Genomic DNA, 24,587 nt, shown 5'->3' with positions numbered 1-24,587 from the left:
TGGTCTTCCAAAACACATTTTTAACTTTCTCTAACCAACTACAACGCATTTGACTTCTTTGTGGAAAACTAACACTAATTTCATTGGGGTTTGGAAAGCCATTGCAAGAACTCTAGAACGTCAGAATCGTTTTGACATCGACAGAGTGACCATTTCGCAACGAGTACGATTTCCTTCGAGTTTTACTCAAAGTATTTACTTTGCATGAACTTTTGTTTATTTCGTTTATTATTATTATTATTATTATTATTATTATTATTATAACAATAGTGTAGTTATTTGTGTTTTTCTGTATTTTATTATTATTTATCGTAGTAGTAATAGTGTTAATATTAAGTGTAGAGTACTAGTGTGGCATAGTGTGTTAATAGTATTATTTAGTGTTATTTAGTGTTATTTAGTGTTATTAATTTTAATAATTAGTAATAAACACCCGTGCATTATGGAGCGTCGTGGCCAAAACAATAATCATTCATTTGTGAATGTGCGTCAAATGCTCCGTGCCATCGATGCAGCTAATAGGGACTATACCCTAGCTCGGGATATATACCGCGAATGGCTAGAAAATAGTGGAAGATCAATGCGAATGAGATCCGTTCCTGATAGACGGCAGTTCCAAAGACTGGACCACCGTTTTAGTGAAGCCTCACTATCAGACGCCGGCAACAACCACCGCCATGCTGGTCGACCACGGACGCATTGGAGGACGGAAGAGCAAGTGATTGCACTTGCAAGAACTTATCCGTTCATGGGACTCCGTGGCATTGCACGACGCGTGAATATTTCACATATGACGGTACGTCGTGTAATCCGTGAAGAAGGCTTGAGACCATATCGTATCCAGAAGGTCCAAGCGTTAAGGGAATCGGATTATCAACAGAGGATAAACTTTTGTCAGTGGATGTTGAGGAAAGTGGAGAATAACGAGGATTTTTTTAAAAACATTATATTTACGGATGAAAGTAGTTTCTCCAACACCAACATCCAAAATCGGCAAAACACCAGGATCTGGGCAGAAAGAAATCCGCATGTTATGCAACAGCATTTTAATCAAGGCCGGTTTTCAGTAAATGTGTGGGCTGGCATAATCGATGATAATATAATCGGTCCTATTTATCTACCGGCGCCATTAACTAGCCAACGATATTGCCAATTTTTGCGATCGCAATTGATCACAGAATTAAGAAGGCTCATTCCCCAACAAAGAAGAAGAAGGATTTATTTTATGCACGATGGCGCGCCACCACATTTTAGCAGACCAGTACGCGAACATTTGTCGCAAATGTTTGGATCGCGATGGATTGGGAGAACACCTGCTCCACATTTGTGGCCTCCACGCTCCCCCGATTTAAATCCACTGGATTTTTTTCTGTGGGGCGCAGTGAAGCAAATTGTGTATAAATCGGGCACTGAAATAAGGACTATGGCGGATTTAAAAGGACGTATTAATTATGCCTTTGAAAAAATTCAAAACAAAGCAGACATTTTTTATAAAGTGCGTAGAAACTTAAAATACAGATTAGAAAACTGTGTAAACAGTGGTGGTGGACACATTGAAGCTGGTGACCAAGCAAGACTGTTACGGAGCATTGGTGAGTACGGCAGTGTCTTGTGGGAGAGGTAAAGACAGAGATAATGGTAAGTAAATATATTATTATTGCATGAAATCCTAGGGTACTAGATTCTTAGTATTGATATATTCTACTTTAAACAGGGGCATTCCATAATTTATATAATTTATAAATAATTGATATAATTAGACGCTCATGAATATAACCAAATAGTTATCCTTTAACCTAATCTAATCATATCCCATCCCATCCTGATGGAAGAATACTCACCACCTTCTCGTGGTTTCCGTCGAACAATGACAACTTGAATGTATATAACAATAAGTATCATTGACAAAGAGTGAGTTTTCAATAGTTGTTAGACCTCACAGCGGTCCCATACCCTATTAACAATAGCAGGTATAGCCGCTTGGCCGCTACTAGCACCGCGCAACTCGGCTGGTCGAGCCAGCGTGTCCTGACGCAGCGTTAAGTTTAATTAATTTTCCTATGGCCAATTTTAAAGTGTTCGTATTTTTGAAAACAGGTCCGTAAAAGGGACAAATAGGACTATATCCTCAATTTTTTTCAGATTTTTAAATATTTGCCCGCTATTCTAAAATGGTATTGCCCCAACGGTGAAAGATAAGAAAAGTCACTTGACCGAAGCCTATACAAGTAGGTCAATGCACCTTACTAGGTCTACTGTCCCTTTAAACGTCGCATGGTGTCAGTTTAGGGTAGGGGTACGGCGCACAGCTGTGCCAGGCCCCAGCGTTGGGGTAGATACGCTCAAGTGGCAGGGTAGTGGTAGGCCCTCGCCTATACGTGCAACACTACACAATCAAATCGCTATGAATTATTTAATAACTTTTCCTGATGAAACGGTTCGTTTGCGACATATAGTTCCTCTCAAACTTATTCTCCTCTCAGTGTGCAGAATGTGTTGGTGTAAAAAAACAATTTTCAATGTTATAAACAATTTTGCGGCAGGTTTTTTTTACAAATGTCCACCGATCCTAGGGTGTAGATTCACCCCCTGGAGGCGTGACCATTAATTTTTTTACACCCTGTACACTGATCTGTGGGTAGGGATCAGTATATGACATTATATCTAATGTAGATATAGTAATAATGATATTGTTATTAAATGTACATTGGTCTGTGGGATTAAATCAGTATATTAAATTTCATCTGATGTAGATATAGTAATAATGATATTGTTATTAAATGTATATTACATATCTAATGTAGATATAGTAATAACGAAACTGTTATTATATGTACATTGATCTGTGGGATTAAATCAGTACATTAAATTACATCTGATGTAGACATAGTAATAACGATACTGTTATTATATGTACATTGATCTGTGGGAAAGTGTCAGTATATTACATTATATCTATTGTAGATATAGTAATAACGAAACTGTTATTATATGTACATTGATCTGTGGGTAGGGATCAGTATATTACATTATATCTAATGTGGATATAGTAATAATGATGTTGTTACCAAAATTACATTGATCTGTGGGAAGGCATTAGTATATTACATTATATCCAATGTAGATATAGTATCAATGATACTGTTATTCAATGCACATTGATCTGTGGGAAGGCATCAGTATATCACATTATATCCAATGTAGATATAGTATAAATGATACCGGTATTCAATGTACATTGATCTGCGGGAAGGAATCAGTATACTGCAGCAGATCGAATGCAGATATAGTAATAACGATACTGCCATTATATGTACATTGATCGGTGGGAAGGGATCATTATATTACATTATATCTAATGTAGATATAGTAATAATGATATTGTTCTTAAATGTACATTGATCTGTGGGATTAAATCAGCATATTACATTTCATCTGATGTAGATATAGTAATAATGATATTGTTATTAAGTGTATATTTCATATCTAATGTAGATACAGTAATTATGATATTGTTATTAAATGTACATTGGTCTGTGGGATTAAATCAGCATATTACATTTCATCTGATGTAGATATAGTAATAATGATATTGTTATTAAGTGTATATTTCATATCTAATGTAGATATTGTAATAACGATACTGTTATTGTATGTACATTGATCTGTGGGAAGGTATCAGTATATTACATTATATCTAATGTAGATATAGTAATAACGAAACTGTTATTATATGTACATTGATCTGTGGGATTAAATCAGTATATTAAATTACATCTCATGTAGATATAGTAATAATGATATTGCTATTAAATGTACATTGGTCTGTGGCATTAAATCAGTGTATTAAATTTCATCTGATGTAGATATAGTAATAATGATATTGTTATTAAATGTATATTACATATCTAATGTAGATATAGTCATAATGATGTTGTTACCAAAATTACATTGATCTGTGGGAAGGCATCAGTATATTACATTATATCCAATGTAGATATAGTATAAATGATACTGTTACTCAATGTACATTGATCTGTGGGAAGGAATCAGTATATTGCAGCAGATCTAATGCAGATATAGTAATAAAGATATTGCCATTATATGTAGATTGATCGGTGGGAAGGGATCATTATATTACATTATATCTAATGTAGATATAGTAATAATGATATTGTTATTAAATGTATATTACATATCTAATGTAGATATAGTAATAACGATACTGTTATTATATATATATTGATCTGTGGGAAGGTATCAGTATATTACATTAAATCTATTGTAGATATAGTAATAAAGAAACTGCTATTATATGTACATTGATCTGTGGGAAGGTATTAGTATATTACATTGTATCCAATGTAGATATAGTAATAATGATATTGTTATTAAATGTACATTGGTCTGTGGGAATAAATCAGTATATTACATTACATCTGATGTAGATATATTAATAATGATATTGTTATTAAATGTATATTACATATCTAATGTAGATATAGTAATAACGATACTGTTATTATATGTAAATTGATCTGTGGGGAGATATCAGTATATTACATTATATCTAATGTAGATATAGTAATAACGATACTGTTATTATATGTACATTGATCTGTGGGATGGTATCAGTATATTACATTGTATCCAATGTAGATATAGTAATAATGATATTGTTATTAAATGTACATTGTTCTGTGGGAATAAATCAGTATATTACATTACATCTGATGTAGATATATTAATAATGATATTGTTATTAAATGTATGTTACATATCAAATGTAGATATAGTAATAACGATACTGCCATTATATGTACATTGATCGGTGGGAAGGGATCATTATATTACATTATATCTAATGTAGATATTGTAATAATGATATTGTTATTAAATGTACATTGTTCTGTGGGATTAAATCAGTATATTAAATTTCATCTGATGTAGATATAGTAATGATGATATTGTTATTAAATGTATATTACATATCTAATGTAGCTATAGTAATAACGATACTGTTATTATATGTACATTGATCTGTGGGAAGGTATCAGTATATTACATTATATCTAATGTAGATATAGTAATAACGAAACTGTTATTATATGTACATTGATATGTGGGAAGGTATCAGTATATTACATTATATCTATTGTAGATATAGTAATAACGAAACTGTTATTATATGTACATTGATCTGTGGGTAGGAATCAGTATATTACATTATATCTAATGTAGATATAGTAATAATGGTATTGTTATTAAATGTACATTGTTCTGTGGGAATAAATCAGTATATTACATTACATCTGATGTAGATATATTAATAATGATATTGTTATTAAATGTATGTTACATATCAAATGGAGATATAGTAATAACGATACTGCCATTATCTGTACATTGATCGGTGGGAAGGGATCATTATATTACATTATATCTAATGTAGATATTGTAATAATGATATTGTTATTAAATGTACATTGGTCTGTGGGATTAAATCAGTATATTACATTTCATCTGATGTAGATATATTAATAATGATATTGTTATTAAATGTATATTACATATCTAATGTAGATATAGTAATAACGATACTGTTACTATATGTAAATTGATCTGTGGGAAGGTATCAGTATATTACATTATATCTAATGTAGATATAGTAATAACGATACTGTTATTATTTGTACATTGATCTGTGGGAAGGTATCAGTATATTACATTGTATCTAATGTAGATACAGTAAAAATGCTATTGTTATTAAATGTACATTGGTCTGTGGGATTATATCAGTATATTACGTTACATCTGATGTAGACATATTAATAATGATATTGTTATTAAATGTACATTGGTCTGTGGGATTAAATCAGTATATTAAATTTCATCTGATGTAGATATAGTAATAATGATATTGTTATTAAGTGTATATTTCATATCTAATGTAGATATAGTAATAACGATACTGTTATTGTATGTACATTGATCTGTGGGAAGGTATCAGTATATTACATTATATCTATTGTAGATATAGGAATGACGAAACTGTTATTATATGTACATTGATCTGTGGGTAGGGATCAGTATATTACATTATATCTAATGTAGATATAGTAATAATGGTATTGTTATTAAATGTACATTGGTCTGTGTGATTAAATCAGTATATTAAATTTCATCTGATGTAGATATAGTAATAAATGTATATTACATATCTAATGTAGATATAGTAATAACGATACTGTTATTATATGTACATTGATCTGTGGGAAGGTATCAGTATGTTACATTGTATCCCATGTAGATATAGTAATAATGATATTGTTATTAAATGTACATTGTTCTGTGGGATTAAATCAGTATATTAAATTTCATCTGATGTAGATATAGTAATAATGATATTGTTATTAAATGTATATTACATATCTAATGTAGCTATAGTAATAACGATACTGTTATTATATGTACATTGATCTGTGGGAAGGTATCAGTATATTACATTATATCTAATGTAGATATAGTAATAACGAAACTGTTATTATATGTACATTGATATGTGGGAAGGTATCAGTATATTACATTATATCTATTGTAGATATAGTAATAACGAAACTGTTATGATATGTACATTGATCTGTGGGTAGAGATCAGTATATTACATTATATCTAATGTAGATATAGTAATAATGATATTTTTACCAAAATTACATTGATCTGTGGGAAGGCATTATTATATTACATTATATCCAATGTAGATATAGTATCAATGATACTGTTATTCAATGCACATTGATCTGTGGGAAGGTATCAGTATATTACATTATATCTAATGTAGATATAGTAATAACGATACTGTTATTATATGTACATTGATCTGTGGGAAAAGATCAGTATATTACATTACATCTGATGTAGATATATCAATAATGATATTGTTATTAAATGTATATTACATATCTAATGTAGATATAGTAATAACGATACTGTTACTATATGTAAATAGATTTGTGGGAAGGTATCAGTATATTACATTATATCTAATGTAGATATAGTAATAACGATATTGTTATTAAATGTACATTGGTCAGTGGGAATAAATCAGTATATTACATTACATCTGATGTAGATATATTAATAATGTTTCGTCCGACGCGGAATACAATGCACGATGGTTCTCGAAGGTTGGTTTATGACATGAACGTGCAAAACAAATTCTGGTAGAGATTAACTTTTCCACATTTTTATTAAATTTTACAACCGACAATTTCACTTTCGCGCGACAGTAAACTTTATTTTCTCGAACCTCTTTAATCCTAATACAATAGCTCCGAATTTTGCGCCTCGCCGTCCCAACAGCTCGAAGACATGTCATAAACCTGGAGACCTGAAGAGTCGGTCAGTAACACGTGCATAACGGCATCTGCTAAACAAAGGTCGACTTGAGGGAAACCATGTCACTCCGTCAAACCTTCGAGAACCGCCTCCTTCCACAAGACAACCCACACCTTCTCTCCAAGAGGGGTGGCCAAAGGGCGTACACGCGAGTCCACAATTTTTAGAAAGGGACGTTGATTGGAAAAGGCAAAAAATCAGCAACGCCTTGGACAGCACTACGAGGTGCCATGGCAAACATCGGACGGTTTGCTCGACACTTCTCTTTCGAACGTCGCATCGTGGAGAACACAAACTTATTTAGTTTCAAAGTACAACTGGCATACGAAATCGGCCACAGAATAATCGTCATTCACGTCTAGTAGTCGAGACGTGAATTAGATTTCTTTCTATTGAACATCGTTCGGTTCAGGTGTAGTGGCATACGAAATCGGCCAAATTCAATACCTACACATTTATCGGCAACAAAAAAAGAACAATCGATCTCAGTGTCCAAAATTAACTTGGCGGACACGTGTTGTGTAGCGTCGCGTACCACAAGGTTTAGTTGGGCCTTACAACCCCAACAAGGAAACAATCCGCGCGGCGATACGCAACACAAGTTTCTACGCGTTCGAAGAAACATTTTTGGTCCTTCGAGCCGGATACACGGTCTGTGGAAGTGCAGTGCGCATACAGGATACGCGATCTGTCAACGTGCAGTGTACATACAACTTTATTAGTGGAATATTAGCATCACATTATAACACCGGAGTTAATCTGTCAACCATCCAATCTACCACCCGCGCTGGGGGATTCCAATCGGGAGCGAAGCGACTACAAACCGGTGCCCGCAGACGCCTCGTCAACAAGATCGTGCAGTCCGGAGACGATTTTCGCAACCGAAATCCAGTTAAGGTAGGCTCGTCATTGATTTGCCAATCGGGTTTTATCCATTCTTAATTTCCTCGTCCGAAACCTTTTCGTTTTCCTAAAAATGCCGAACACAAACATGTCGACCGCCAACGAGAGCGAGTTGCGCATCCAGGTGTTAAAATCGAAACGGCGAACATTCAAAGCACAAACTACGATGTTATCGAACTCCGTCAATTCGTATCAAGACTCCGCAAGCGAACGAGTCAAACTACGCAATCGAATCGATCGCCTACACAAACAATTCGAAACGTTCGAAACAATTCAAGATGAATTGGCCCTTCTCGAAAACGTCGAAGACGCGGAACGCGAGCGCGAGACAACCACCGAATCATTCGACAACGCGATAGCCCTCGCGACCGTCTTACTCGAGGGTTTGAATCAGCCCAGATACCGGCCCAACACACCGGCTGGAACCTTTGACGGCACAGTCTCACCCGCACCGACCACATCATCCTTCGCGCTACCGGTTCAGCTTCCAAAAATCGACCTTCCGAAATTCGACGGACGCCTCGAAAAATGGATTACGTTCAAAGACGCGTTTCAAGCCATGATCCATTCGCAAACAGGGTTGAACAATGTCCAAAAATTGCAATACCTTCGTTTATCACTAACCGGACGAGCGGAATCTGCCATTGACGCGTTTACAGTAAGCGAAGAGAATTACGAAGCCGCTTGGAACCAATTAAACGACATTTATGACAACAAGCGCGTGCTCGTTCTTCGTCATGCATCTCTGCTACGCGACACTCCACCGATGACCAACGACTCTCCGGAAGCCATACGCGACTTTGTCAACCACGTCCAACTACACATTCGATCCCTCCAAGCTCTCGGTCGGACTTGGGAGGACATGGCAAGCGACTTCATCACGAGCATGATGATTTCAAAAATGTCCACCGAAACGCGGAGGTCATGGGAACGCACACTCACAGACACTGAGGTTCCCAAAGCTTTAGACATTCTGAAACATTTACGCATCGCGTCGCATCAATCAAGGGAAACATCGAGGAATTCGCAACGTACGGAATATGCGCGCGAACCCGCGAAGTACCCCTTACAACGATCTCCGCGATCAATTCAAAGACCACTACCACCTTCGAGACACCAACCGTCACCGTCGCGATGGTCACCTCCGCCCGCGAAGAAATTCAAACAGGCATACGTGACATCCACCGCGTCAAATTGCAAGGTGTGCAATGCCGGGCCGCACGCTGCATATCAATGTCCGAAATTTCTGAACATGGGGGTCGAAGAACGAATACAAGCAGCGAAGGGAGCAAACCTCTGCGTAAATTGTCTCCAAACGGACCACGCGACGGAAGATTGTCGATCTGGGGGGTGTCGGGTTTGTCACGACCGACATAACACAAAACTCCATCGCGATGCTCCGCCGCGAGAAGAAGGAAGGAAATCTTGACTAACACCCTCAAACGCTAGCCAACCAACCTCACGACGACAAAGCATTTCCATGGTTTCAAATGGGCAAACGAACGGCTTAATGGCAACCGCGATCATTCAGGTGTTTGACAATGACCGACGATCGATTCATTGTCGCACCTTAATTGATACCTGCTCCAACGCCAACTTCATGACCGAAACGCTTGCAAGGAACCTGCGGTTGCCGTCGACACAGGCATCCGTGGGAATCCAAAGCCTCAACCACTCAAACACGACCGCCAATAAACTCGTCACCGCGACCATAAAATCCCGACTAACGAATTACCAACGAACGCTGGCATTTCTTGTAATTTCACAAATCTCAGAATTTATACCGGATACTCAAATCGATCGATCAAGGCTACAAATACCGGCAAACGTGAAATTAGCCGATCCACATTTCCAGCAACCGGGCAGAATCGACATGCTAATCGGAGCTGGACCAGCCTTATCGTGTCTTAGCGTCGGACAACACGATTTGTCTAATCGAAGCGGTCACGATTTGATCCTGCAAAAAACGCAGTTCGGTTGGATCATTGGGGGGAATATTTCAAATGTCACCTCACACCAAACACGGAAGGCCTTTATCACGAATTTGGATTTCAACCTCGAACGATTTTGGGAAGTAGAAGAGGGCCCCCACACACAGCATCTCTCATCCGAAGAGCGCGAATGCGAAATTCATTTTAAGGAAAATTTTCGGCGCGACAATTCTGGGCGATACATTGTCGCGTTACCGTTCAACGAAAAGCGGAATCAGCTCGGGGAATCTCGGTCGAGCGCTCTGAATCGTTTCCTTTCACTCGAACGAAAACTAAATCGCAATCCAGAATTAAAGGAACAATACACTGCGGTCATGAATGAATATCTCGCGCTCGGGCATATGACGCAGGTAGAAAACGCCGACACACCCGGTTTCTACCTACCACACCACGCGGTCATAAAACCCTCCAGCACGACCACGAAACTCCGCGTAGTTTTCGACGGATCAGCCAAAACAAGCAACGGATTGTCATTGAACGACGCGTTAATGGTAGGCCCTACCATTCAAGACGACCTATTCTCCTTACTCCTACGCTTCAGAATGCATGCATTCGTTATCACCGGAGACATTGAAAAAATGTACCGCCAATTCCTCGTACGAGCGGAGGACCGCGCGTACCAACGCATCTTGTGGAGAGACGACCGCGGCAATCTGAAAACGTTCGAATTAAATGTAATCACGTTCGGACTCTCGGCGGCCCCATATTTAGCGATAAGGTGCCTTCATCAGCTCGCAGATGATGAACAAAACAAATTCCCAAACGCAACAGCAATTGTTAAGCGAGATTTATACGTCGACGATCTCCTCACCGGTGCCGACACCTTAGAAGAAGTTCGGCACATTCAAAACCAAATAGGCAAACTGCTCACAAAGGGGGGACTTAACATCCGACAGTGGGCATCCAACGAACCAAACCTTCTCGCAGGAATTGATGCGGATCAAATTCATCCAAAAATCTTTGGAGATACTGCGATAATGAAGACATTAGGTTTGTCCTGGGACGCGCGAAATGATACCATTCGATACACCGTCGAGCTTCCGGCCACAAACAAGGTCAGCAAGCGAACCATCTTATCGACCATTGCCAAAATCTTCGATCCATTAGGCACACTTGGACCCGTTACGATCACCGCCAAACTCTTGATGCAACGTCTTTGGCAATTAAAGGTCAGCTGGGATGAGTCGCTTCCCGCCAACATCCATACCGAATGGACTACATATGCCACCGAACTACAAACACTCAACAACGTTGAATTCAGTCGTCACGCAGCATTGAGAGAATCTCAACGAATGGAGATTCACGGATTTTGTGATGCAAGCGAACGAGCGTACGGAGCCTGTTTATACTTGCGTTCGATAAATAGATCTGGCCTCATCGAAACGCGCCTCCTTTGTGCGAAATCCCGCGTCGCACCTCTAAAAAGCATCACCCTCGCTCGCTTAGAACTGTGCGGTGCCGTACTACTAACATCGTTATATGCAACCGTCCGCAAGGCCATCACCCACAACATCCACGAAGTGTTTCTATGGACCGATTCCACTATCGTACTGAACTGGATCAACAAACAACCTTGCACGTTAAAAACATTCGTGGCCAATCGCGTAGCTGATATACAGAAAACAACAGACATCGCGTTTTGGCGCCACGTCAAATCAGAAGACAACCCTGCGGATCTAGTCTCTCGAGGAGTAACACCCGCACAATTCCTCCACAACTCCCTCTGGTTTCACGGACCCAAGTGGCTTTCAACCGATCAGATCAAATGGCCAGAGTCAAGATACAGCACATCGAACGAACTTCCCGAACTAAAGAAACTCACGTGTCTCGTAACCTCAACCATTCGAAGCGACGAAATACTCACTCGGTACTCCTGTATCAAGAAACTCACCCGCATTGTGGCCTACTGTCTTCGTTTTCGCCCCAACCGACGCATCGCCGGACCTTTAACTGTCGAAGAAATTCGAGACGCCAACTTAAAAATCATCACGCTCGTACAATACAATACATTTCAGCAAGATATCAAAGACCTCAAAACCGGAAAATTCCACCCAAAGAGTAAACTTCGGTCTCTCCACCCTTTTCTGGACAAAAGGGGAATGTTACGTGTGGGAGGGCGATTACAACACTCCAATTTACCTTTTGCACAAAAACATCCCATCTTATTACCAAGGGGAAATCATTTAACCGACCTCATCATTCGTGAGTCTCACGTGAAAAATCATCACTCAGGCGTAACGGCAACGTTATATAACGTCCGACAGAAATACTGGCCCATCGACGGTAAAAACACCACACGGAAGATCATTCGTCAATGCGTAAAGTGTTTCCGGGTCAACCCACCCGCCGTCGAATACCTCATGGGTAATCTACCTGCGGCACGCGTCACCGAGAACCGACCGTTCTACAACTGCGGAGTCGATTACTGCGGTCCTTTCTATATCAAAGAAAGACGCTACCGAAACCGAGCTCGAGTCAAAACCTACGTCGCGATTTTTACCTGCTTCGCCACTAAGGCCGTACATCTTGAAGTAGCGAGCGATTTAACAACGGAAGCTTTCATCGCGGCCTTTAAACGTTTCATTGCACGACGAGGACTCTGTCGGAACGTTTACTCCGACAATGGAACAAACTTTATCGGCGCGGACAACGAGTTATCGGAACTTTACAAAACCTTATCAGACGACGAGAGGTTGCGTAGATTTCTCACAGATAAGGAAATCTCATGGCATTTCATGCCAGCATTATCACCACATTTCGGCGGATTGTGGGAGGCCGCAGTCAAATCCTTCAAACATCACGTCAGACGGGTAGTCGGCGACGAACTCTTCACATTCGAACAATTCAACACATTTGTAATTGAAACCGAAGCCATTTTAAATTCTCGCCCGCTCACACCTCTTTCAACCGACCCCAATGACCCATCCGCTCTCACTCCTGGTCATCTCTTGATTGGTAATTCTTTGACTTGCCCTGCCGAGACTGATTTCAGGACAGCACCGACCAATAGACTTTCACATTGGCAACACATCCAGAAGGTTAAACAAGACTTCTGGTCTAGATGGCATAAAGAATACATCCATCAACTCAACGTTCGGCAGAAATGGACCACAGGGTCCCACAATATCAAAGAAGGGACAGTGGTCGTTCTCAAAGAAGACAACCTTCCCCCCCTTTGTTGGCACTTGGGTCGCATACAACAAGTGCACCCGGGGGCAGACGGCATCATCCGAGCAGTTACCGTACGAACAGCAAACGGAGTCTACAAGCGGAACGTCAAACGATTAGCACCACTACCCGACGCAGAATCTCGCTAACAATAAGACGAACCTCACTCAGAAGTTGGAACGGTGAGACCCATACGCAACATCGAACAACCCATCGTCGCGATCAATGTTGATCGATCCTAGCGATCAACGGGGGGGAGCATGTTTCGTCCGACGCGGAATACAATGCACGATGGTTCTCGAAGGTTGGTTTATGACATGAACGTGCAAAACAAATTCTGGTAGAGATTAACTTTTCCACATTTTTATTAAATTTTACAACCGACAATTTCACTTTCGCGCGACAGTAAACTTTATTTTCTCGAACCTCTTTAATCCTAATACAATAGCTCCGAATTTTGCGCCTCGCCGTCCCAACAGCTCGAAGACATGTCATAAACCTGGAGACCTGAAGAGTCGGTCAGTAACACGTGCATAACGGCATCTGCTAAACAAAGGTCGACTTGAGGGAAACCATGTCACTCCGTCAAACCTTCGAGAACCGCCTCCTTCCACAAGACAACCCACACCTTCTCTCCAAGAGGGGTGGCCAAAGGGCGTACACGCGAGTCCACAATTTTTAGAAAGGGACGTTGATTGGAAAAGGCAAAAAATCAGCAACGCCTTGGACAGCACTACGAGGTGCCATGGCAAACATCGGACGGTTTGCTCGACACTTCTCTTTCGAACGTCGCATCGTGGAGAACACAAACTTATTTAGTTTCAAAGTACAACTGGCATACGAAATCGGCCACAGAATAATCGTCATTCACGTCTAGCAGTCGAGACGTGAATTAGATTTCTTTCTATTGAACATCGTTCGGTTCAGGTGTAGTGGCATACGAAATCGGCCAAATTCAATACCTACACATTTATCGGCAACAAAAAAAGAACAATCGATCTCAGTGTCCAAAATTAACTTGGCGGACACGTGTTGTGTAGCGTCGCGTACCACAAGGTTTAGTTGGGCCTTACAACCCCAACAAGGAAACAATCCGCGCGGCGATACGCAACACAAGTTTCTACGCGTTCGAAGAAACAAATAATGATATTGTTATTAAATGTATATTACATATCTAATGTAGATATAGTAATAACGATGCTGTTATTATATGTACATTGATCTGTGGGAAGGTATCAGTATATTACATTGTATCTAATGTAGATATAGTAATAATGATATTGTTATTAAATGTACATTGGTCAGTGGGAATAAATCAGTATATTACATTACATCTGATGTAGATATATTAATAATGATATTGTTATTAAATGTATATTACATATCAAATGGAGATATAGTAATAACGATACTGCCATTATATGTACGTTGATCGGTGGGAAGGGATTATTATATTACATTATATCTAATGTAGATACAGTAATTATGATATTGTTATTAAATGTACATTGGTCTGTGGGATTAAATCAGCATATTACATTTCATCTGATGTAGATATAGTAATAAATGTATATTACATATCTAATGTAGATATAGTAGTAACGATACTGTTATTATATGTACATTGTTCTGTGGGAAGGTATCAGTGTATTACATTATATCTATTGTAGATATAGTAATAACGAAACTGTTATTATATGTACATGGATCTGTGGGTAGGGATCAGTGTATTACATTATATCGAATGTAGATATAGTAATAATGATGTTACCAAAATTACATTGATCTGTGGGAAGGCATCAGTATATTACATTATATCCAATGTATATATAGTATAAATGATACCGTTATTCAATGTACATTGATCTGCGGGAAGGAATCAGTATAGTGCAGCAGATCGAATGCAGATATAGTAATAACGATACTGCCATTATATGTACATTGATCGGTAGGAAGGGATCATTATATTACATTATATCTAATGTAGATATAGTAATAATGATATTGTTCTTAAATGTACATTGGTCTGTGGGATTAAATCAGTATATTAAATTTCATCTGATGTAGATATAGTAATAATGGTATTGTTATTACATGTACATTGATCGGTGGGAAGGGATCATTATATTACATTATATCTAATGTAGATATAGTAATAATGGCACCAAATAAGTCGAAAACAAGACCACCGAAGTCAGAGGCTATTGCCGTGCGCTTTGCTGACAAGGCGACGTTTGCTGATGTCCTGAGGCGAATGAAGGAGAAAGTGGGTGCCGGTGCGCAAGGGGTGAAAGCTATGAGACAGACGCGTGCAGGAAATCTTCTTTTGGAATTTTCCCAGACTGCGGATGTCGAAGGATTCCGACAGAAAATTGAAGGCTCTCTGGGCGATGATGTGCAGGTCTCAAGACTCCAACCACGTGCGGACATTGAAATAAGAGTGATTGACCCTTCTGTGGAGGTGGAAGAAGTTATCGCAGCGATAGTAAGCGAAACATCAGCGGTACCTGTTGATATCAAATGCCGCGTTTTAAGAGTTGACCAGAGGATGAATAAGGTCGCGGTTATTGAAGGACCTACGGTGAGATTAAATACCCTAATTAGAAAGGGAAAAATAAGGCTGGGGTGGACTATTGCCTCAGTCCGCGAGATCCCCAGGGTGGTACGGTGCTATAAGTGCCACGGTATCGGTCATATAGCCGTTAGGTGCGTCGAGTTCAAGAGCGACAAGGGAGTGTGCGGAAAGTGTGGTGGCCAGGATCACCAGATGAGAGATTGCACGGCTACGCCTAAGTGCCGACTATGTGTGAGGAAGGGACTCTCGGAGGAGGAGTCTAAACACGTGGCGGCATCTATTCGATGTCCCATGTATAGAGAAGCGATGAAGGTACTTGGTAATAAATAAATGATCAACGTACTGCAATTTAATATGAACAGGTGCAGGGCTGCCAATGAGCTCCTACTTAAGTCAGCGGAAGACCTGGAAGTCGACATCGTTGCAATTTCAGAACCAAACAGGGCCGGAAATGGCTGGTTCGTAGATTGTGGAATGGATGCCTGCATTTGGGTTACCCCGCGGGGCGAAAAGAAGTTCAAGGTCGTGAGAGCCCTCGACAAAGGGCCGGGGTACATAGCAATTAGGGTAGATGACTATACGGTCTTCAGCTGTTATTACTCCCCTAACTTGGAGTCCAATTGCTTGGACGAACAACTGACCGAACTGGAGGCTGCAATTAGAAGAACTAGGTCGGGCAAGGTCATAGTGCTAGGCGATTTTAATAGCAGATCCCCCTTGTGGGGCAGCGATAGGTGGTGTTCAAGAGGCAAGATGTTAGTACAGCTCTGCGAGGCTAATGACCTCTTCCCAATTCTGTCGCCCGGTGGGGCTACCTGCACTAGGGGGAGTGGATCTAAGATCGATATTTTGTTCTGTAATCCTGAAGCCAATGGAGTGCTGGTGAAGTCACAGGTACTGGATCATTATACGGCATCTGATCACCAGTATTTAATACACAGCTTTCAGGGTGACCGTGTTCACTGCAATCGTCTTCCAGAATTAGACGCCATTGGACCCGTAAATTGCCACAGTTTTATACGCAGATTCCTTGCCAGGTGGGGAGACGCGGTGTCACCGGCAACCCCTAAAACAACTGAGGACGTGGAGGGATTTATCCAGGAGCTGGAGGTAGTAGTAGAGTCAAGTAGGAGCCGCACGAAAGGACCTTTGGCAAACAAAACACGTGTCCCGTGGTGGACGCAAGAGATTGCGGAATTGCGGAAGCAGGCCCATAGTAAAAGGAGAGCACTCGCAAGGGTAAGGAAAAGCAAGGCGGAGGAGGAGGTACTACGTGCAGCCCAGGAGTATAAAATAGCTAAACATCGACTCAACTGGGAGATCAGGAAGGCGAAGAGGGAAGATTGGAAGAGATTAATGGACACGGTAGATAAGGATACGTGGGGCCAACCATATAAGGCCGTCCTACAATCAATAAAACCTAGAAAGGTACTGACCAAGTTGGACACGGAGGAGATGGAGGCGGTTATCCACAAACTTTTCGTCACTAGTGCTGGTGAGGAGACTGCTGATGATGTAGTAGTTGATGAAGGTCCCACGAGGATGATGCCGTCGGGAGATGACCTGAACCTGGAAAAAGAAAAAGAAGATGAGGATGTTATTACAGCAAGGGATGTAACCCTGGCCTGTGCTAGGGCGAACCCGAAGAAGGCATCGGGTCCAGATGGTGTGCCCGCGGGTGCCCTTAAAACTTTGGGCGCGAAGGCGAGTAAGTACCTAGCTGCTGTTTTTAATGTGTGTTACAGAGAGGGATACTGGCCGCGGGCATGGAAAACAGGGCGGTTAGTATTACTACCTAAACCGAATAAGGAAGGCATGACAACGACCACTCAGGAGTATAGGCCACTGAGCATTATGTCGAACCTGAATAAAGTATTCGAGTACATAATAAAAAAGAAAATAGCAAAGGCTCTACAATTGTGTGATCTGGCGGAAAACCAATACGGCTTCCGTCAAGGTCGCAGTACAATACATGCGATTTCAGAGGTTATGGCGCACTGGGACTTGGCGAAAAGAGAAAGAAGACACTGTCTCCTTATATTAGTCGATGTTAAGAACGCGTTTAACACGCTTAGATGGGCTAGTGTGCATAGGGAGATAAAGAAACGAGGGTTTCCCCCCCGGCTCAGGGCCTTGACTAAGAGCTACCTGACTGACAGGTGGATCTTGTATCAGACACCGGAGGGCAATAAAACAATACAGGTATTTGCCGGAGTTCCGCAGGGGTCAGTTAATGGTCCAACACTTTGGAACATCGTATATGATAAACTATTACGGTTAAAGGTGAGGAGAGATGTTTACCTGGTAGGCTTTGCAGATGACGTTGGGATCATTGTAATAGACAGAGATATAGACAGGATGACGGCTGTCGCTGAAAAAACACTGATTGACCTCACTGAATGGTACCGTAAGGAAGGACTAACGCTGGCAGAACATAAGACCGAGGCAATTTTACTCACGGGTAGGAAACATCCGGAGGGATTAAAGTTCACATGTGGGAGAGTTTTACTCACCAGCCAGAGAACAGCTAAATACCTAGGGGTGCTCTTTCCTAGAGATCAGGTGTTCAAAGAGCACATAGCGAAGGTCACAGATGCGGCTATGAAATATGCGAATGTAGTAGCTCAACTCGCCCCCAACACTGGTGGCGCGGGATTCGCTACTAGAACTCTGTATTACAGGATCGTAGAGTCGGTTACCCTGTACGCGGCTCCTATATGGAGAAGGGCAATGAAAACCCAGCTGAACGTTGCAAAGCTGAGGAGTGTGCAACGAATTGCCCTGGGAAGGGTTGCGCGTGCCTATCGAACGACACCAACGGAGGCGCTAATGGTGATCACGGGGTTCCCTCCCATCGACCTTCTGGCCGACGAAAGGGGTAGGATATTTGAGCGGATCAGGAAATTAGAAGACCAACACGAGGATATGGACCCGCAGAACAGGAAGGGTAAGGTGAAAGAGGAAGAGCGAGAGGCAACCATTACGCGTTGGCAGGCGGAGTGGGATGCCAGTGTGAATGGACGCTGGACCCATCGCATTATCCCTCGCATTAAAGAGTGGCTCGAGTGGGGACCAGAAATGGTAAACTACCAGACCACGCAGTGGTTAACAGGACACGGATGCTTTGGAACCTATCTCGAACGTTTTAAAAAAGCAGCAAATAGCCATTGTTGGTTTTGCCCCGGAGGGGTGGTCGATGATCCTGAACATTTATTAACAACGTGCACTCGCTGGCAGAGAGAGAGGGAAGCTGCCACCCAAAAAATTGGTGTGGCTGTAACACCCGAAAATTTTATGATGATCGCTAAAGATCCCAGGAAGAGGGTAGTTCTAAAAGGCTTTATAGAAACAGCCCTTAAGGACAAAGAGAGATGGGAGAGGGAAAACCTTAACAGGGCTGCCAGCAGGGGAGACCGTCGACAACGCGGTGCTTTGAGGTCTAGGAGGAGGAGACGACAACCACAGTGAGAAAAGAGTAAAAGACTGGGGAAACATCAAAGATAGTGGCGTGCCTACAGGAAGGAGGAAGAAACCACCCCCTCCTGTTATTTCTGGAGGAACCTTGAAGTAATGCCATAGGGCGGTCCCGAGGTGACTTTCTATGCGCCAGGAGCAGCTGAGGAGCGAGGGGTTTTATTTTAGTAGGTATACCGGAAGAACGGGAGTCCTACACTACCGGGTCACATACCATCTTGACCCGGTGTGCGTAATGCATTTTCTTTCCCCTCGTTTAAAAAAAAAAAAAAAAAAAAAAAAAAGATATAGTAATAATGATATTGTTATTAAATGTACATTGATCTGAGGGATTAAATCAGTATATTAAATTACATCTAATGTAGATATAGTAATAATGATATTGTTATTAAATGTACATTGGTCAGTGGGATTAAATCAGTATATTAAATTTCATCTGATGTAGATATAGTAATAATGATATTGTTATTAAATGTATATTACATATCTAATGTAGATAGAGTAATAACGATACTGTTATTCTATGAATATTGATCTGTGGGAAGGTATCAGTATATTACATTATATCTATTGTAGACATAGTAATAACGAAACTGCTATTATATGCACATTGATCTGTGGGTAGGGATCAGTATATTACATTATATGTAATGTAGATATAGTAATAATGATGTTGTTACCAAAATTACATTGATCTGTGGGAAGGCATCAGTATATTACATTATATCCAATGTAGATATAGTATAAATGATACTGTTACTCAATGTACATTGATCTGTGGGAAGAAATCAGTATATTGCAGCAGATCTAATGCAGATATAGTAATAAGGATACTGCCATTATATGTACATTGATCGGTGGGAAGGGATCATTATATTACATTATATCTAATGTAGATATAGTACTAATGATATTGTTATTAAATGTACATTGATCTGTGGGATTAAATCATTATATTACATTATATCTAATGTAGATATAGTAATAATAATATTGTTATTGTATGTACATTGATCTGTGGGAAGGTATCAGTATATTACATTATATCTATTGTAGATATAGTAATAACGAAACTGTAACTATATGTACATTGATCTGTGGGTAGGGATCAGTATATATCATTATATCTAAGGTAGATATAGTAATAATGATGTTGTTACCAAAATTACATTGATCTGTGGGAGGGCATCAGTATATTACATTCTATCCAATGTAGATATAGTAATAATGATATTGTTATTAAATGTATATTACATATCTAATGTAGACATAGAAATAACGATACTGCCATTATATGTACATTGATCGGTGGGATGTGATCATTATATTACATTATATCTAATGTAGATATAGTAATAATGATATTGTTATTATATGTACATTGATCTGTGGGAAGGTATCAGCATATTACATTATATCTATTGTAGATATAGTAATAACGAATCTATTATTATATGTACATTGATCTGTGGGTAGGGATCAGTATATTACATTATATCTAATGTAGATATAGTAATAACGAAACTGTTATTATATGTACATTGATCTGTGGGAAGGTATCAGTATATTGCATTATATCTATTGTAGATATAGTAATAACGAATCTATTATTATATGTACATTGATCTGTGGGTAGGGATCAGTATATTACATTATATCTAATGTAGATATAGTAATAACGAAACTGTCATTATATGTACATTGATCTGTGGGATTAAATCAGTGTATTAAACTACATCTGATGCAGATATAGTAATAATGGTATTGTTATTAAATGTACATTGGTCTGTGGGATTAAATCAGTATATTAAATTTCATCTGATGTATATATAGTAATAATGATATTGTTGTTAAATGTATATTACATATCTAATGTAGATATAGTAATAGCCATTACAGTTATTAAGTGTTTATTATATATCTAATGTAGATATAGTAATGACGATAATGTTACAATCTGTGCATTGATCTGTGGGAAATGATCAGTATATTACATTATATCTAATGAAGATATAGTAATATTGATATTGTTATTAAATGTACATTGGTCCGTGGGAATAAATCAGTATATTACATTACATCTGATGTAGATATAGTAATAATGGTATTGTTATTAAATGTACATAGGTGTGTGGGATTAACTCAGTATATTAAATTTCGTCTGATGTAGATATAGTAATAATGATATTGTTATTAAATGTATATTATATATCGAATGTAGATATAGTAATAACGATACTGTTATTATATGTACATTGATCTGTGGGAAGGTATCAGTATATTACATTATATCTAATGTAGATATAGTAATAACGAAACTGTTATCATATGTACATTGATCTGTGGGAAGGAATCAGTATATTACATTATATCTAATGTAGATATAGTAATAATAATATTGTTATTCAATGTACAATGGTCTGTGGGATTAAATCTGTATATTAAATTAGATCTGATGTAGATATAGTAACAATGGTATTGTTATTAAATGTACATTGGTCTGTGAGATTAAATCAGTATAGTAAATTTCATCTGATGTAGATATAGTAATAATGATATTGTTATTAAATGTATATTACCTATCTAATGTAGATATAGTAATAACGAAACTGTTATTATATGTACATTGATCTGTGGGAAGGGATCAGTATATTACATTATATCTAATGTAGATATAGTAATAATGATATTGTTACCAAAATTACATTGATCTGACGGAAGGGATCAATATTTTTCATTATAACCAATGTAGATATAGTATAAATGGTACTGTTATTCAATGTACATTGATCTGTGGGAAGGAATCAGTAAATTGCAGCAGATCTAATGTAGATATAGTAATAACGATACTGTTATTAAGTGCTTGTTACATATCTAATGTAGATATAGTAATGACGATAATGTTACAATCACTGCATTGATCTGTGGGAAGTGATCAGTATATTACATTATATCTAATGAAGATATAGTAATAATGATATTGTTATAAATGTACATTGGTCTGTGGGAATAAATCAGTATATTAAATTGCATCTAATGTAGATATAGTAATAATGATATTGTTATTAAATGTACATTGGTCAGTGGGATTAAATCAGTATATTAAATTTCATCTGATGTAGATATAGTAATAATGATATTGTTATTAAATGTATATTACATATCTAATGTAGATAGAGTAATAACGATACTGTTATTCTATGTACATTGATCTGTGGGAAGGTATCAGTATATTACATTATATCTATTGTAGACATAGTAATAACGAAACTGCTATTATATGCACATTGATCTGTGGGTAGGGATCAGTATATTACATTATATGTAATGTAGATATAGTAATAATGATGTTGTTACCAAAATTACATTGATCTGTGGGAAGGCATCAGTATATTACATTATATCCAATGTAGATATAGTATAAATGATACTGTTACTCAATGTACATTGATCTGTGGGAAGAAATCAGTATATTGCAGCAGATCTAATGCAGATATAGTAATAAGGATACTGCCATTATATGTACATTGATCGGTGGGAAGGGATCATTATATTACATTATATCTAATGTAGATATAGTACTAATGATATTGTTATTAAATGTACATTGATCTGTGGGATTAAATCATTATATTACATTATATCTAATGTAGATATAGTAATAATGATATTGTTATTGTATGTACATTGATCTGTGGGAAGGTATCAGTATATTACATTATATCTATTGTAGATATAGTAATAACGAAACTGTAACTATATGTACATTGATCTGTGGGAGGGCATCAGTATATTACATTCTATCCAATGTAGATATAGTAATAATGATATTGTTATTAAATGTATATTACATATCTAATGTAGACATAGAAATAACGATACTGCCATTATATGTACATTGATCGGTGGGATGTGATCATTATATTACATTATATCTAATGTAGATATAGTAATAATGATATTGTTATTATATGTACATTGATCTGTGGGAAGGTATCAGCATATTACATTATATCTATTGTAGATATAGTAATAACGAAACTGTTATTATATGTACATTGATCTGTGGGTAGGGATCAGTATATTACATTATATCTAATGTAGATATAGTAATAACGAAACTGTTATTATATGTACATTGATCTGTGGGAAGGTATCAGTATATTACATTATATCTATTGTAGATATAGTAATAACGAATCTATTATTATATGTACATTGATCTGTGGGTAGGGATCAGTATATTACATTATATCTAATGTAGATATAGTAATAACGAAACTGTCATTATATGTACATTGATCTGTGGGATTAAATCAGTGTATTAAATTACACCTGATGTAGATATAGTAATAATGGTATTGTTATTAAATGTACATTGGTCTGTGGGATTAAATCAGTATATTAAATTTCATCTGATGTATATATAGTAATAATGATATTGTTGTTAAATGTATATTACATATCTAATGTAGATATAGTAATAGCCATTACAGTTATTAAGTGTTTATTATATATCTAATGTAGATATAGTAATGACGATAATGTTACAATCTGTGCATTGATCTGTGGGAAATGATCAGTATATTACATTATATCTAATGAAGATATAGTAATATTGATATTGTTATTAAATGTACATTGGTCCGTGGGAATAAATCAGTATATTACATTACATCTGATGTAGATATAGTAATAATGGTATTGTTATTAAATGTACATAGGTGTGTGGGATTAACTCAGTATATTAAATTTCGTCTGATGTAGATATAGTAATAATGATATTGTTATTAAATGTATATTATATATCGAATGTAGATATAGTAATAACGATACTGTTATTATATGTACATTGATCTGTGGGAAGGTATCAGTATATTACATTATATCTAATGTAGATATAGTAATAACGAAACTGTTATCATATGTACATTGATCTGTGGGAAGGAATCAGTATATTACATTATATCTAATGTAGATATAGTAATAATAATATTGTTATTCAATGTACAATGGTCTGTGGGATTAAATCTGTATATTAAATTACATCTGATGTAGATATAGTAACAATGGTATTG

General features: G+C 38.0%; 2 protein-coding genes across 2 annotated transcripts; both read left to right on the top strand.

The window, feature by feature from the left end:
- The first annotated feature begins 8,374 nt into the window (after positions 1-8,374).
- On the top strand, positions 8,375-9,730 carry LOC123988846. The gene has a single exon (XM_046289603.1). It carries the CDS (start codon positions 8,375-8,377, stop codon positions 9,728-9,730), a length of 1,356 nt encoding a protein of 451 aa, XP_046145559.1.
- Positions 9,731-9,811: 81 nt separating this feature from the next.
- Positions 9,812-13,609, top strand: LOC123988845. Its single transcript, XM_046289602.1, has one exon. It carries the CDS (start codon positions 9,812-9,814, stop codon positions 13,607-13,609), a length of 3,798 nt encoding a protein of 1,265 aa, XP_046145558.1.
- Positions 13,610-24,587: the final 10,978 nt, after the last annotated feature.

The sequence above is a fragment of the Osmia bicornis genome, unplaced genomic scaffold (genome assembly GCF_907164935.1).
Source record: "Osmia bicornis bicornis unplaced genomic scaffold, iOsmBic2.1, whole genome shotgun sequence".
Lineage (NCBI taxonomy): Eukaryota > Metazoa > Arthropoda > Insecta > Hymenoptera > Megachilidae > Osmia > Osmia bicornis.
This window is presented reverse-complemented; position numbering and strand designations above follow the sequence as displayed.